At 43.6% G+C, this 14,193-nt stretch overlaps 1 protein-coding gene across 1 annotated transcript; it reads right to left on the bottom strand.

Moving 5' to 3' along the window:
• Positions 1–2,522: 2,522 nt before the first annotated feature.
• LOC108928593 (procollagen C-endopeptidase enhancer 2-like) lies at positions 2,523–10,390 on the bottom strand. The gene is made up of 9 exons (XM_018742582.2): positions 10,241–10,390; positions 7,821–7,929; positions 7,256–7,514; positions 6,798–6,922; positions 6,465–6,601; positions 4,740–5,482; positions 4,514–4,594; positions 3,942–4,112; positions 2,523–3,211 (listed from the first exon to the last, which is right to left on the bottom strand). Exons 1-9 carry the CDS (start codon positions 10,342–10,344, stop codon positions 3,081–3,083), a joined length of 1,860 nt encoding a protein of 619 aa, XP_018598098.1. The 5' UTR covers positions 10,345–10,390; the 3' UTR covers positions 2,523–3,080.
• Positions 10,391–14,193: the final 3,803 nt, after the last annotated feature.

Below are 14,193 nucleotides of genomic sequence, written 5' to 3'. Positions count from 1 at the left end.
GATTTGTGCTGTAACATATCTCGATTTATTTGTCTTAACAAATTTTTCCTCTTCTGTTTTTGTCATAAAGAGGTACAAAATGTGACATGCATGGATAATTGCATTTAATAAACCTCATCCTAAAGTAAACTGTCATTGTGAGTCTGATTTGGATTGTTGGCCTGAGATTTAATTTATCATGGACCTTGAAAATGTATGCAAATTTCTGCACTGAACAGAGACAGGCAGGAAACGGTCACGGTCACATTGCCGACCATCTATGTGAAGGCATGGTTATCTTGAAGACTGTATGTGAGTGAAGTCGTACCGTTTAAAATAGATATGTCAGTGCTCATGTGTAACTCTGTCCATCCCTACGAGCATCGCTGAATACAAGAACTTCCTTTAACTCTACGGACGTGGGAAGCCAGTCGTCTATATTCGGCATTTGTGTGCTGTTTTCACTTCCATGTGTGTTTCTGTGTGTGCATGTTGCCGGTGCTGTCGCATTCTCTGAGTTCCCAAGTGCTAAGCAACAGGAGCAGATGACAGCTGTAGCATTATGTCATGTCATCCCCAATCCCGCCCCTCCCGGCTGAGCTGCTTGGCTGGCTGAATGCAGTGGATCTAAGAAACATGAGGAGGAGGATGGATGGCTTGGACAAAGGAGAGGGAGAGCGGAGGAAAAAAGAAAAGCCAGCAGCGTGGGAGTGTGGGTGAAGAATGAACGAGCATCCCCTGTTCATTTGCTCCCATTGTCTGTCTTGTATGTCTCATCAGACTGTGCAGCCCCACCCTACCATTCCGATCGCTTTCTCCTGGGTGTGGGTGGGTCATTGTGACTACAGCCTGTGTGTGCGTGCGTGCGTGCGTGCGTGCGTGCGTGTGTGTGTGTGTGTGAAAAAGAGAGAGACATGATCTGCAGGCGTCAATGAATATGCAAGTCACAGTGCTTTTAAATACATGTTTTAATTTTCACCCAAACCACTAGAGTAATATTCATTTCCCTGTCAAGAGACTATTTATCCCGCACTGATTTATTCAGTCAAATGTATATAAATTTCTGAAAATCTGTTTGGAAAATGCTTTGGGAAAATCCTGCATGCCAAAGCGAATGTCAGGAGCGGACTCCTACTGTCGCTGGGCCTCCATTCTGATGTCGGATGGTAAGGTTTACAGGCAATGAAGTGGCTCTCTGCTTCCTGCAGCAATAGCTGAGCTGAGATTAGCGCGGTGTGGATGTATAGCAGAGCTTCTTAACATTCTAGGAGAGGGGAGCCCTGTGAGCATCTGATGACTGCTAAGGATCTCTTAAAATAATGTCCATAAATAGATTTGTAGAAATTATTACATTGCAGGTTGCTTTCCTCCTCATGGAAGCCTGACACATTTTCCCCCAAGGCAACTTACAATGGTGGGTAAGTTTACCCAAGCAATTTAGAGTAAGTACTTTAATCAAAGGCACTACAGGTGGGATTTAAACCCATGACTTTTGGGTTCAAAGGTAGCAGCTTTAACCACTACACTACCAGGCACCTGTGGAGACAAAACACTATGCTAGTAATATTTTTTATTTTACTTTAAGCTTTTATTTTGTCAGTCAGTGCTATTTTCAAATCAAACCTGAAGCCCACCCAGGGACCCCAAGTTAAGAGCCCGTGCTTCTAGAACGGGCCCATCATGAGTCGTACCGCACTCGGCTACTAGGGGTCCCCACTGACCAGATGCCGACAGAAGGATTACTGTAGTGTGCAAATGTCGTTCTGTATCCCTATATTGTTAGTATGAAATTTTAAACTATATTTCTGTAGAATCTGGGGAGAATTGTTCTAGCTTCACTACATGCTGCTGGTCACACAGATCAGTCTCGTATTCTCCACTTAGACGAGTTCTGCTACGAAAAGTAAAGCAAAGCTTCCAGCAGCGATAAGAGTACATTTATTTTAGAGAACTAGGAGGAACAAGGCAGCTGTAAACCCAGCAGTGTGGTGTTACATTTAACATCTGCTTTAAAATAATTCCCCTAAATTCAACATCGTGCATGTTAATACAAACGCGTTGATGATTCTCAAGGTTAGTTAATGGAATGCAAAATATAGATATTAGACCGATGCAGAAACCGAGAAAGTGTTTTTCAAATGGCAAGCTGATCAGATATTTAATGGAGCAAAATTAACACAGAAATACAGATCGCAATTCAGTGATCAGCTCGAATCAGCATTAAAATGTATGAAAACTGAAAATAAAACATTCAAGGTGGTTGTAGCGAATGACCAAATGATTAACCTTCTACGGGAATCACACATATTTCTACAGAAGTTTCGTTGGGACAAATCATACCTATATGGAAGCACATCTTGATTCTCAAATGTTACTAAAGTGTATGTGGATATATTATATATAAGAATTTTTTTAAGAGTTTATGCAAATTTATCCATAAGAAGTAAAAAAAAAAAAAAATGAAATTAGTGAAAATTATATTATCTTGTTATGTCAATGCAAGGACTACTAATGAGACTGAAGAATGAATCAATGTTACGGCATGGCACTGAAGTATATTTCAGAAATCAGTGAAAGAGTACATACAAGTAGTGGAATTTGTTACAAATCCTTTGGTTATGACAATCTTAAGTTAAAATCAAATACAAAGCATGATATTTGTTTACATATGTAAAAAGAAAACGGTCCCATTTGTGGAGTTCAAGATGTCAAGACACTTTGATGAGCACCCTTGCCTTTTGGATGATGGACAGGGATTTATGCCAATCTTTGACCTGGAAACTTTGTCTCTTGTGCTCTCGCCTTGAACATTTGTGGTGTCGTGTTCCCACTACTTTTTCGCTCTGGAGAAGTATACTCCAGCGTGGTGTAGTCACCAGTGCTTTCATTTTTTGTCTGTGTCCATTTAAAACCTTCTTACCTTTTATGTTTCTTAATCCAATTACATTATTTTTATTTCACTGTTTCCCAGCTTTCATTTCACTTATCATTTACCTTACTATTGATCCTTGTTATGGTGTCATTCCCACCCAGTGTCTGGGCAGCAGAGAGCCGCCAGGCTTTAGAGATACTGTACGTTACCGCTCAACTGGCCTGTGAGGTCAGCAAGGTCGGCTGGAAAGGCTGGCTAGAAGTTTCTGATGTGGTGCCTTGTAAAGGAGAGTGAAGCTGCTGGGGCCCAGAACGCCATACCCCTCCTCATCCACCTGACCCATCAGAATGTATTTCATCCCTGAAGGGAGACAGTGTCCACCAAACAATCAGTCCAGTATGCAGTCAGTCACATCTCATGTGTACTATGTTCACGTATGCACAGTTAAGTATGTGAACCTCTTGTGTCCCTTGATTTCACCACAAAAATGTTATTTAATCAAAAGCAGTCTTTCTCTTCTGACATAACAGGTGTGTATTTCTCGGTTCCATATGTTGCTTTAGAGGAAACCAAGCGTGTAGTAGAAAAACGGAAGTAGTGCAGGTGCAAAAACAAGCGAAGCCCAAGTTGCTCTGCTTAAACCAAGTAGGAAAGTAGAATCAGGTGTGTAATCACAATTATTCATTAATTTTATACGCTTATTTTACGTTTTAAGATTTAGATTTTTTAAGTTTATTTTAATATTTTATGGAACAACAATGACCATCCCTATAGGGTTCACATACTTTCAAGCAGCGCTTTACGTAGGCTTGATAAATGTATTTGAAGAGTGAATGACGAATCGCAAACGTACTGTTTTTAATCACTTTAATGATGGGTAATTTGAAGTACATAGTACCTTTACAATATTATTTATCCTCTATTATGTATATTTAGATTTTGTATGTACTTCTCCAAGTCCGCATGTCGCAGATGTGAAACATGTAAAGGCAACACTGAGAAATCTTACACGTTTTGTAGACGGTTGTTTATCTCTGCATGGTCATTTGTGTGTCAGTGTGAGTAAGCAAACAGATGCGTGTGACCATACCTCTGCGCAGTATGGGGCACTTCATGCAGGTGGACCTCAGCTGGACAGACATGGCCAGTCCCATCTGGGCGATGGAGAGTCGGCCGGCCTTGTAAGCCTTGATGACGGAGACACTGACTGACGCGCTACCCCTGGGGCCGGGGGACACCTCGGTCACCTTCCCTGTGATCACTTAGAAACAGAGAAGAGAAAAATACTTTCAGTGACCTGATCAATGAAATTACAAAAACAGCTTCCCTCTCAGCAGGACAACAGAATTAGAACAGATGTTCATCGGGATTACAACACTAATCTTTTAATGTTTTGTGCAAATTATGAAATGTTAATGTTTTCTGGCTATTATGGTGGTGTCATTTTTAGAATTGTATTACTGGAAATGCCAGCATCAGAATCTGGGACAAAAATGTACTCTTTTCGTTTTACCGGAGTGAGGCAGTAGCTGGTATACAGTACCGGTCATATTTATGTGAATATATATAAATGTGCTCGGATATGGGTCAGTATAAACAAATGTGCATGAACATAAAGGAATGTATACAAAGATGTGTCAAACACAAAAAAGAGTAACATACCAAACTCGCTGGGGCAAAAGCTGGCCTCGAGAGTGTTATTGGTTTTGCATGCCCTAGGACACAGTGGGCTTACTGTAAAGGCTGTAAGACACAGATAGAAACAGACACAGTCTGCATCACACACAGATGTATGAACGCGGTGAGCACATGTAGATAGGCGGGCATTCACACGCAAAATGGAAGCAATAGAGAGTGTATACCTTATTCTGTAATAATACACACTTACACTTTTTGGGTGCTGAGGATTGCTTCTCCGTTGACTTGGTCTGATTCAAGCCAGGCTTGTTCAACTCTTTTATTACTTTTATCTTAGGTTTCATTCTAGGTTTAGGGGTGGGTTTGATCCCAGGTTTCAAATTGGGTTTTGTACCAGGCTTTGCCATGGCTTTTGTTCCAGGTTTAGGAATGATTTTGCTTCCAGGTTTAGGTGTAGGTTTGGTTCTGGGTTTGGCAATGATTTTGGTTGTTGTAGGTTTGGAAGTGGGCTTGGTACGAGGTTTTGGAATGGGTTTCTTTTCAGGTTTGGAAATAGGTTTGGTTTTAGGTTTAGGAGTTGGTTTGATTTTGGGTTTTGGAGAGGGTTTGGGTTTGGGAATAGGTTTAATTCTGGGTTTGGGAGTAGTTTTGGTACCAGGCTTAGGCAGGGCATTGGTATTGGTTCTCGGTTTGGGGGTGGGCTTGCGCTTTGGTGGGGGCTTGGCTCTAACTCCTGGCTTTGCTGTTGGTTTGATGGATGTAGGAGTGGGTCTGGATTTGGGTTTGTTGGTGGGACGAACAGGTTTTTGGGGTTTAACACCCCTTCTTGGAGGTTCCAATGATACCCTGGGTCTCTGGATGAAGTCATTCCCTGCTGAAGGTGTTATGGATCCACGGGGGATGCTGGTGTAGCTTGCCATAAAGCCATCTGAGGTCACACTTAGGTCAGACACAAACTGGACCAAGAGGTTGTTTCCATTGGTCACAATGTTTCTGGGGGTAGATCAATAGAAAAATGGTATAATTAAATCCAAATAGATAGACAAGTAGCATTAATAAGTAGCATAATACATCAGGCATTCTAGAGAATTTGGACAAATACTAATTTTCCTGAGGAATTAATAAATAAACATTATAGACTGTTTTGAATTAATGTTTAGATCATTTTGTATTCACCTACATTCCTTTTTCCTATTTTAAATGATTATTTATTTATTTATTTAGTTTCATAAAATGGTCCTGTCTATACCAAGGTTCACAATTTCAAAATGGAAAAATCATACAAAAATCTATTGAAACAATGAAATACCTACACAGATTGATAGAAAGGATATGAAAATGCTTGTGTTTTGGCATATGTGATGGAATTGTTTTTCTGTAAATGCTGTTTCTCTAATAGTTCTCAAACTTCAGTGTCAGCATCCTCAGATTTTTAATTTTTTATTTGAAATGATTTAAGTTCTGAATCAAAAATAAAGAGTGTGCAATATTAGCAGAGGAATGAAGAATTGTATCAAATTCTTTGGTCCATTTCACCTTATTTTTAGAGAAAATAGTGCCAATATTTCTGGCCACTTCTGTAGGACTACAGGTTACGGAAGTGTGCTCACTGCCAAAATTGCTGATGACTGGAGGCATTAGAATAAGGGTAGACATACTTTGAAATTTTAAATCTTAAATTTCATTGGACACCCTTATATGTTGGAAATATAAAAAACCTGACACATAAATACTGTCCAGGGTGATCAGTTCACAACACAGAGAACTGTAAATGTTTCCATTGGTCTTCTTAGCATTTTCGATACCAGTGCCATGAAATAACTGACAACGAGTGATGAATGTTATTCAGCCAAAAATGCTCTCTGAGTTAACACAGTGTCAGTTTGGGAACATGTCGGCGCAGCAATATGCACGGGGGACGAAGGAGAAAACTTCACAAGCCATCGAGTGGGATGGACACTCAGGATGGACTTACTGTGGGACTTCGCTGCCGCAGAACTTTCCAATGCGACGGGAGTCATCTGTTTCACCACCATTGAAGAACGCTACATAGTCATAGCGGCAGTAGCTGTCGACCTCCAAGTCAAACTTGTCAAACTTCACCTCAATAAGCTGAACAATGGGACAAAGACAAAACAAGTGTGGGGTATACACTGACACCCAGTGCTGAACCACTGACGCACCCAAATGAAGCACTGACCATAGAAATGCGGGAAAAAACTGACACTGAGAACAAGGTGGATGACTGGATGGGCCCGGTAGATGTCTGGACTGGGCTGCTTCATGAGGAGGATTCTCAAGGACTCACCATGCCTGGCTCAACGCTTATATACCAGGAACAACTGATGCCTGCTGGGTAGTTTGACTCCGGCCAGTTGGGTGTCTTGATAGAACCCTGAGCCTTTGCCAGCCGTCCTCCGCAGAACTGGTGCTCTGATGAATGTGAAAGAAGGAGGTGGCCATATAAACTTTCACCTTGATCTCATCCTTCATTTGCAAGGATCACACTGTCATTTGGTTTTATTATGATCGATTATACCATTCCATCTCCACATTGTCATATCTACTGCCTCACTTTTGTGTTTTTTTAAACGTGAAACATAAAACCGCTCTACTGAGGCCGTCACTTTGCAATGACACACTGGCTCTCCTCTCATTAACCCTCTGATGAGTGGCATAATCTGGGGAAAAAAAAAAAAAAATGGGGAAAAAAGGAAGAAACTAGAGATGTGGCGTAAGGACAGGGCAGCAAGAGTGCTGGTTTACCGTCCATGTGCGGTTTGCCCCCACTGAAATAGGCCAGGAATCCACGGCCTCCCGTGCTGGAGTCCGACACCATCTCCACCATCATTTTGTTGCTGGTGGAAATGAGAGCACCAGGCCGGAAGGTGCCGCAGAACCGGCCCAGCCTCTGTGCGGTGCGCGAGTGTCCGTTGTACACCTCTAAATAGTCATAGCGGCAGAGCGGGTCCGCTTCCAGGTCGAAGATACGGAAGGAGAGCATTACCACGTGGCCATCGGGGACCTGGGGTGGGGTCACACAAGAAGAGGAAGGAGAGGAATCAACACCTGCTTCTGAAGGAAACTATTTCCCCTGTAGCTTATTGTATTGAGGTTGCTATATGATGGAAACATAATCCACATAAGACTTTTTTCTGTGTACAACTCTGCGCCATATGGACGATTATGTAGTTATCGGGACATTGAGCGAAGAAGAAGAAGAAGAGGTGCAATGCTTAGAGGGTTTACTGCACACTAGGTGCCATGTTGAGTTTGCTGTATATATACATGCTCTGAGTGAGTTTTACTGTGTTTGCCATAGGAGACTCACTGTGATGTACCAGGTACACTTCCGGTTGGGTTTATAGTGGCTGGGGAAGTCCTCGCTGGCCAAATACCCAGAATCAATAACCAGATGACCACCACAGAGAAACACGGGCCTGGCATGAGGGAGACAAAGGAACAGTGGTGGGCTGTACATGGGCTGCATGGTGGAGAAGTGGACGCTTGGGTTTTGAGCAAATGGTCTTACTGCTTAAAAGTAAGAAATTATTATTCTCTGTGGCATTGTGCCATCAGGATGAAGTAGAAAAACTGGCCACGTGGAAAGGTGGTGAAGAAAGTCTCGAAAAGTAGGACAGAGGAAATTTGTTTTCATATAATGAAGAAGCGTATGGTACATTTTCACACACACACACACACACACACTCTGACGTTCACGTGCAAACAGTCCCACTCTGTTTGTCAGTTCAGTACAGGAAGGGGCAATGAACTTGCTTTCAGAACCTGTGTTTTTATAGACGCTGGTCTACTGAAGCATACTTTATATGCTGTGATTCGATGCTTTCGCACAGAAAAAAACATACAGGTTTCGACAAAGCTTACATTCAGCTCACATTCATGCACACACACACACACGCTAAAGTATAACGGTATTCATGCAAACATGCCCACAGAGTAAACATTGACCATGGTACCGATATACTGGCTTCAAAGTCTTGCAACATCTTTGATTCCTTAAATAGTCTTCCATTCCAGAAAAAAAGATGTAACTTCTACATGTCACAAAACACAGGAAAAATTGGGAAGACATATTACAGAGAAGAGTATGAAAAGTGGTTCTGTCATGTTAAGCAATATTCAGTGAAAATGTTGCATATGCATGAGATGTGTCACAGTGGATCTGCGACATTTTCCTGTCTTCTCACACACACACGCACACACACAGACCCAAAGAATTATAGGCACATATGAAGTCATGGTCATGGTGAACACACTCTCTCTCAGGGACACGGATGTTGATCCAATGACAAGATGCCCATGACCACAAGGGAGCGTCCTGGATAGAAGTGGAGGGGGGTGTCATCAAGCTATAACACAGTCAGAAAAACGCTGATGCCCCCCAACCCCCACCCCCATCCCCACCCCCACCCCGCACTGGTGCTCCAGCTCACTTTTCTCCATGACCACTAGTATTTCCGCTCTTAGGGTTTTCCCTTTCTTTCCCTCCCTGTTTATATCCATTCACTCACTGTTCTTCTGCCTTTCCAGACAACTCTCCTCCACTTTGGTCTTCCTGGGTCTCTCCTGTATGTCCACTAAATTCATCCTTCACACACAACCATTCTAATGTGGCCACCCTTCACAAACTCCACCACCCTGTTGTTGAAACAACGCTTTTTATTCTCTGATTGAAGAGAAGGGTAACACCACACTGCTTACCTTGGTTCATCCATTACTTTTATAACGTACATCCTGTATGTTAGTTAGAGCCGCAACCCCCTCTGCTGTGTTCCTGTCACATTTGACCCATTTACAATGGTTTCTTACGCCCGATGGCCATGAGGCTTCCTGATATCCTCTGCACCAGGCATGTGAACACATAAAAATAATGCCCACCTGTTTCATTGCATTCTGCATGTTTTATTCACACCTACGGTGTGTGTGGTTGATCTGACCAGAAGTAGGAAATTTACTGGTGAGACTGTAATAAAAAGACAAGAGCAAAAGTAAAGATAAATGACGTTGATAGATCATAAATTCCAAAAAGAAGCGTAGTACTTCTGGCAATAACTAGGGAAGGTGAAAGAGAACATGAGCGGAGAATGTGCTCTCTATAATAACTTTATAAATAATTGGAGTGGGCCACCCAGTTTTGCACAGGAACACAAGAGAAACAACAACACTTTTACACACACTTACTATATATTCATTACCTCCGGAGGAATGAGAAACACCATTCGGGGACCACCGTCTCAACCGTCTTTTCTCTGTCACCGCAAGATCGGTGCAGGAAAACTAGTCTAATTTACCACGGCTTCATTCTAGACACAGTTAAGATCTGAGAAACCCGTTTCTCTCCAGAGAAAGAGGCCCAGCATCAGTGTGTGTCAAGCACAGCTGCCCAGTGTGGGTCAGCACAGGACACGGAGACTCCAGGAGCTAAACCGCATCTCCCTTAAGTCCAGCCAGGACTCTGCCCAAGAAGACATAATAGGCTGGTACTAAATATTGCTGCTTTTTCTTGGCCCGCAAGATCACTGCTAAGGAGGAGAGACACGGAGGGGACAAAGAGGGTCACACACACACACACACACACACACACACACACACGTGCACGAGCGCAAAAAGGTATAAATGATACATCAGTAACTTAAAGACACTCACATTCACAGACAGAGTCTTAAAGGACTCGCAGACATGCATGCATGCATATGACAGATACACGGACACACACACACCTTGACCCACCTGGTAAAGTTGGTCGCCTGTGCGCTGTGGCCTTGTCCCTGTGTCCCCCCGAAAGAGAGGAGCAACAGGAGACACAGGCTCCACACACACGCCGCACACCTCATTCCGCCGAGCTCAGTCGCAGGGGGCCTGAGGCCGAGCGGAGGAAGGCGAGCGGGAAGGGAGCGGGAGGCGTGGACAGACGGACGGGGAGTGAGCGGGCGAGCGAGAGAGAGAGAGAGAGAGCGAGACGATGGGGCACGATGACAGATGGAGAAAGGGAGGGAAGCAGAGAAACACAGAATGAGAGAAGAGAGCAGAGGGTGGAGGAAAAGTGTAATTATTCCCAGGTGGTGTTCCTAAATAAAGTCTGGTGGATGAGAATGAAGAGAAAAAGCAATAGTGAGAACAAAAGTGGTGAATCCTTTGAATTTACAGTACGCTATTCGCAACTGTATCCAGTAAAATATGAAAGCGTGTCTTCCTGTCTGGTGAGTTAGAGATCACATCCGTGTGTTCATATGTGCCTGGTAACACGCGTGTGTCGCTTCAAGCTTCAAGCTAGCCTGGAAGAAGAAGTTTAGAACTAATTTCTCAAACCTGGGTCATTTTTCAAGGCAAAATTTTGCAGGGGATGAACACACAAGGATCATCTGGACCCGAGAAGACGGTCAACTGTGTGGGACTCAATAGGTGTTCGTTATTCTATGCTCTGCACAATAATTTCCTTCACACATCATTCTGAGGGTCACTTGGGAAGCCTGGAAGGCAGTAAGACTGACACGCAATGGTTGCTTCTTTTTGCAAGAATCAAAGTGACTCCACATCAAGAGTTGTAATGTTGTTAGAGGAAAACTGGACTTTTATGCTCGACATGCTCGTGTACGGCTTTCGCACCATAACAACACAATATTTCATTATTGTTACTCGCATTTACCGTGCACTCGCTTGTTCAGCCTGAGCAGCACATTTCTGGAGTGAAATTGCTTAGAAATCTGACTTCACCATAATCTTTTTTAAGACGTCTGCGTTTATATTTAACTGCTATTTTGTGTTTCAGTGGAAGAATGCAATCCAACTCTGCATGCAGCGTATACTTAGCACTTTGGGTCTGGCATCAAGGCAGCCCTCTCATTACCGCCGCTCCACCATCTTTGACGAGGCAACACACCCAGCTCTCGCCATCGTCGTCAACGTCCCTGCTCGTTTGTTCTTCTGTGAAGTGGTTCCCACCACCTCGTCCCCCTCTAACATGCATTCAGCTAAAATACATTTATTTCCTCATTCTTTTCATGGTTTATTTGTTTCTCTGGTCTTCACTGTCTCATTTCCATGCTCTTCTAAATCAGGACACACACACTTCTAAATCAGAGGTTCTGTATGCGTTTTTTTCCACAACACCATCAGGATGGGGATAGGGTTCCGAGACTTTGTCAATCTTAAATTTCCCATAAATCTCAGACATTTATGACTTTGTCATTTTGAAGAACTTTTCAGTAGTGAAAACGATTGACCCGTTTTGCACTCAGAATGCATTATGAAACTACAGCAAGCTAGGGAGTTCACACACAGACACACATTGACTGAAACCGCTTGTCCCAAGTGAGGTCGCAGCGAGTCGGAGCCTAACCCAGCAACACAGGGCGTAGGGCTGGAGTGAGAGGGGACACACCCAGGACGGGACACCAGTCCATTGCAAGGCACCCCAAGCGGGACTCAAACCCCAGACCCACCAGAGAGCAGAAACAGGCCAAACCCGCTGCCCCACCGCACCCAGGTAGGGAGTTTACACACACATTTTCTCAACAGCTTGTGCCATGCGGGGTTGCGGGGAGCCGGAGCCCAACCCGGCAACACAGGGCGTAAGGCCAGAGGGGGAGGGGACACACCCAGGACAGGACGCCAGTCCGCCGCAAGGCACCCCAAGCGGGACTCGAACCCCAGACCCACTGGAAAGCAGGACCCGGTCCAACCCACTGCGCCACTGCGCCCCCCCAGGTAGGGAGTTCTCGTACCTAAATAAAATTTCTAAACATGCATCCATTTAGCCGGTTTGGTAAATCTACCTCAAGAAACTGCCTTTAAATGATACCTTAAAAGAAATGTCAGCACATGGCTTGGTATAATTATAGCTCTAAGTGCCCTGTTAAATTTCTGGATTCCAGAAAGACGAGAGGCTATCTTGTGATGAACTGGCCCTCGGGCACATTATGTTGAGCTGTTTGGATTCCCTGCCATATAATTTTCCAGCAGCACAAAATTAGGATTGGTGTGTCTTATTGGATATATTCTTATTTAGATTTGGAAAAAAATGTCTTTATTGTATTTATTAAATCATATTTATTAGTTGATTGGTATATGCACTCATCAACGTACACATACATGAGCGCACTTATATATGTACAGTATGTGAATGCTTATAAATTTAGAGAATGCTTCATATAGTCATTAACTGAGCTTTAGGACTTCTGTTCCTAGCAGCTGGAGCCTAATGTATGTCTGCAAACACTGAAATCACATGAAGGAGTGTCTGTGTAAGCTGCAGAAAAGCATGCACGTGTGATATTTGCATTAAGGACATTCCATTCTCATTCTAGGGCCCCAGTTTCCCTCCATTCTTCATCAGACGTATAGCCCCGTTGTAGCAGTGTGAAAACCAACTGAAGCCCTTTTCTGCAGAGTGGATGTTTTTCGAACGCGTGACACTGCCACTTCTACATCACAACCCCTTTTGCTCTGGAGCAGACTGAAGAAACCCTTCCATCATATAAACCTCTTTGTCCACAGAGACAGGGGGTGCGTAAATTTGTTTAGTTTGCAAAGTACTGGATTTGATTCATTTCCTCTTTCTTTAAATGCTTTTTTCCTCTTCAAAATGTCCTCTTATTATTGGACACATCAGCGTGTCTCCAGAAGTCGTTGCCGAGACCTCCCGCATCTGTTGTTCACGAACACCCCCAACTCTTCCCCTTTGTCCTGAAACACACGAGCTGAAGGACAGAACTTGTGACCATGTGTTTCAGCAGCAGAACAACAGGACCCCGGAAACCTCAGCGCCCCCCTTAAACCAGCATCACATCCCAGACCCCTGTAGGAAGAGCAATACGAAGCTACAAAAGGTCACCCAGGAAACAGAAGGCAAGCGGGAATAAAATACACACTGTGAGCGTGACACAGCAGTACAGTCCCCATTGCCTGCAGACCGTGGGTGTGTGCAACACAGAGACCAACATGCCATTATAGAGCACACATCTCTGCAATAACGAGCTCGGCGCAACACAGTAAGCAGTGCAACGAAGACAAAACATAAACACAAGAGCACAGGCGCTTGGTATCAGATCCGTGATGCGTCAGGGTAAAGCCACAGACGAACCACAAGGCCACTGAGCCGGTTGATGCTGCCGCTACCCTCAGCCACGTGACATGGTTGGACAGCAGCACTTCCAATCCCCCACATTGCCCTTCAGATAAGCAGCAGACAGAACTTGTCCTGTAAAGGAAATGGTTGTTGCCCAGGTCAGGGAAACCTAGCTTGATTTGGGCGTTCTTCTCTAAATTCATGGCATAAGACCATACTGGGCAAAGTGAAGGTCAGTTGAACATATTTTGTTTCTGTACAGCCTAATAAGATTTTACTTTAAAGAGGAAAAATCATTGTGCACGTGTTACGTTTGTTGATGGCTACAAGCCCCCGATCGCACATCCTCGCTGCGTTTCGCCGGACACGAACGAAAAGAAGTGTTCAAAAGGTTACGTGACTATTAGCTGACAAAAAGGAGGAGAAAGTTGTTAAGTACTGCAAATGTACGACAGGGACATCTAATGGCAAACCCTGATTATGAAACGCATTTAAACTCTGTTACATAACATGGTTTTAAAGCGTCCCTTCCCCTTGTTCTAATTAGCGAATTTTCCAGTTCATAAGTATTTATTAAACTTAACTGAAATTAATTTCTGCTATACACAACACCCTT

Source organism: Scleropages formosus, chromosome 13 (assembly GCF_900964775.1).
Source record: "Scleropages formosus chromosome 13, fSclFor1.1, whole genome shotgun sequence".
NCBI lineage: Eukaryota > Metazoa > Chordata > Actinopteri > Osteoglossiformes > Osteoglossidae > Scleropages > Scleropages formosus.
This window is presented reverse-complemented; position numbering and strand designations above follow the sequence as displayed.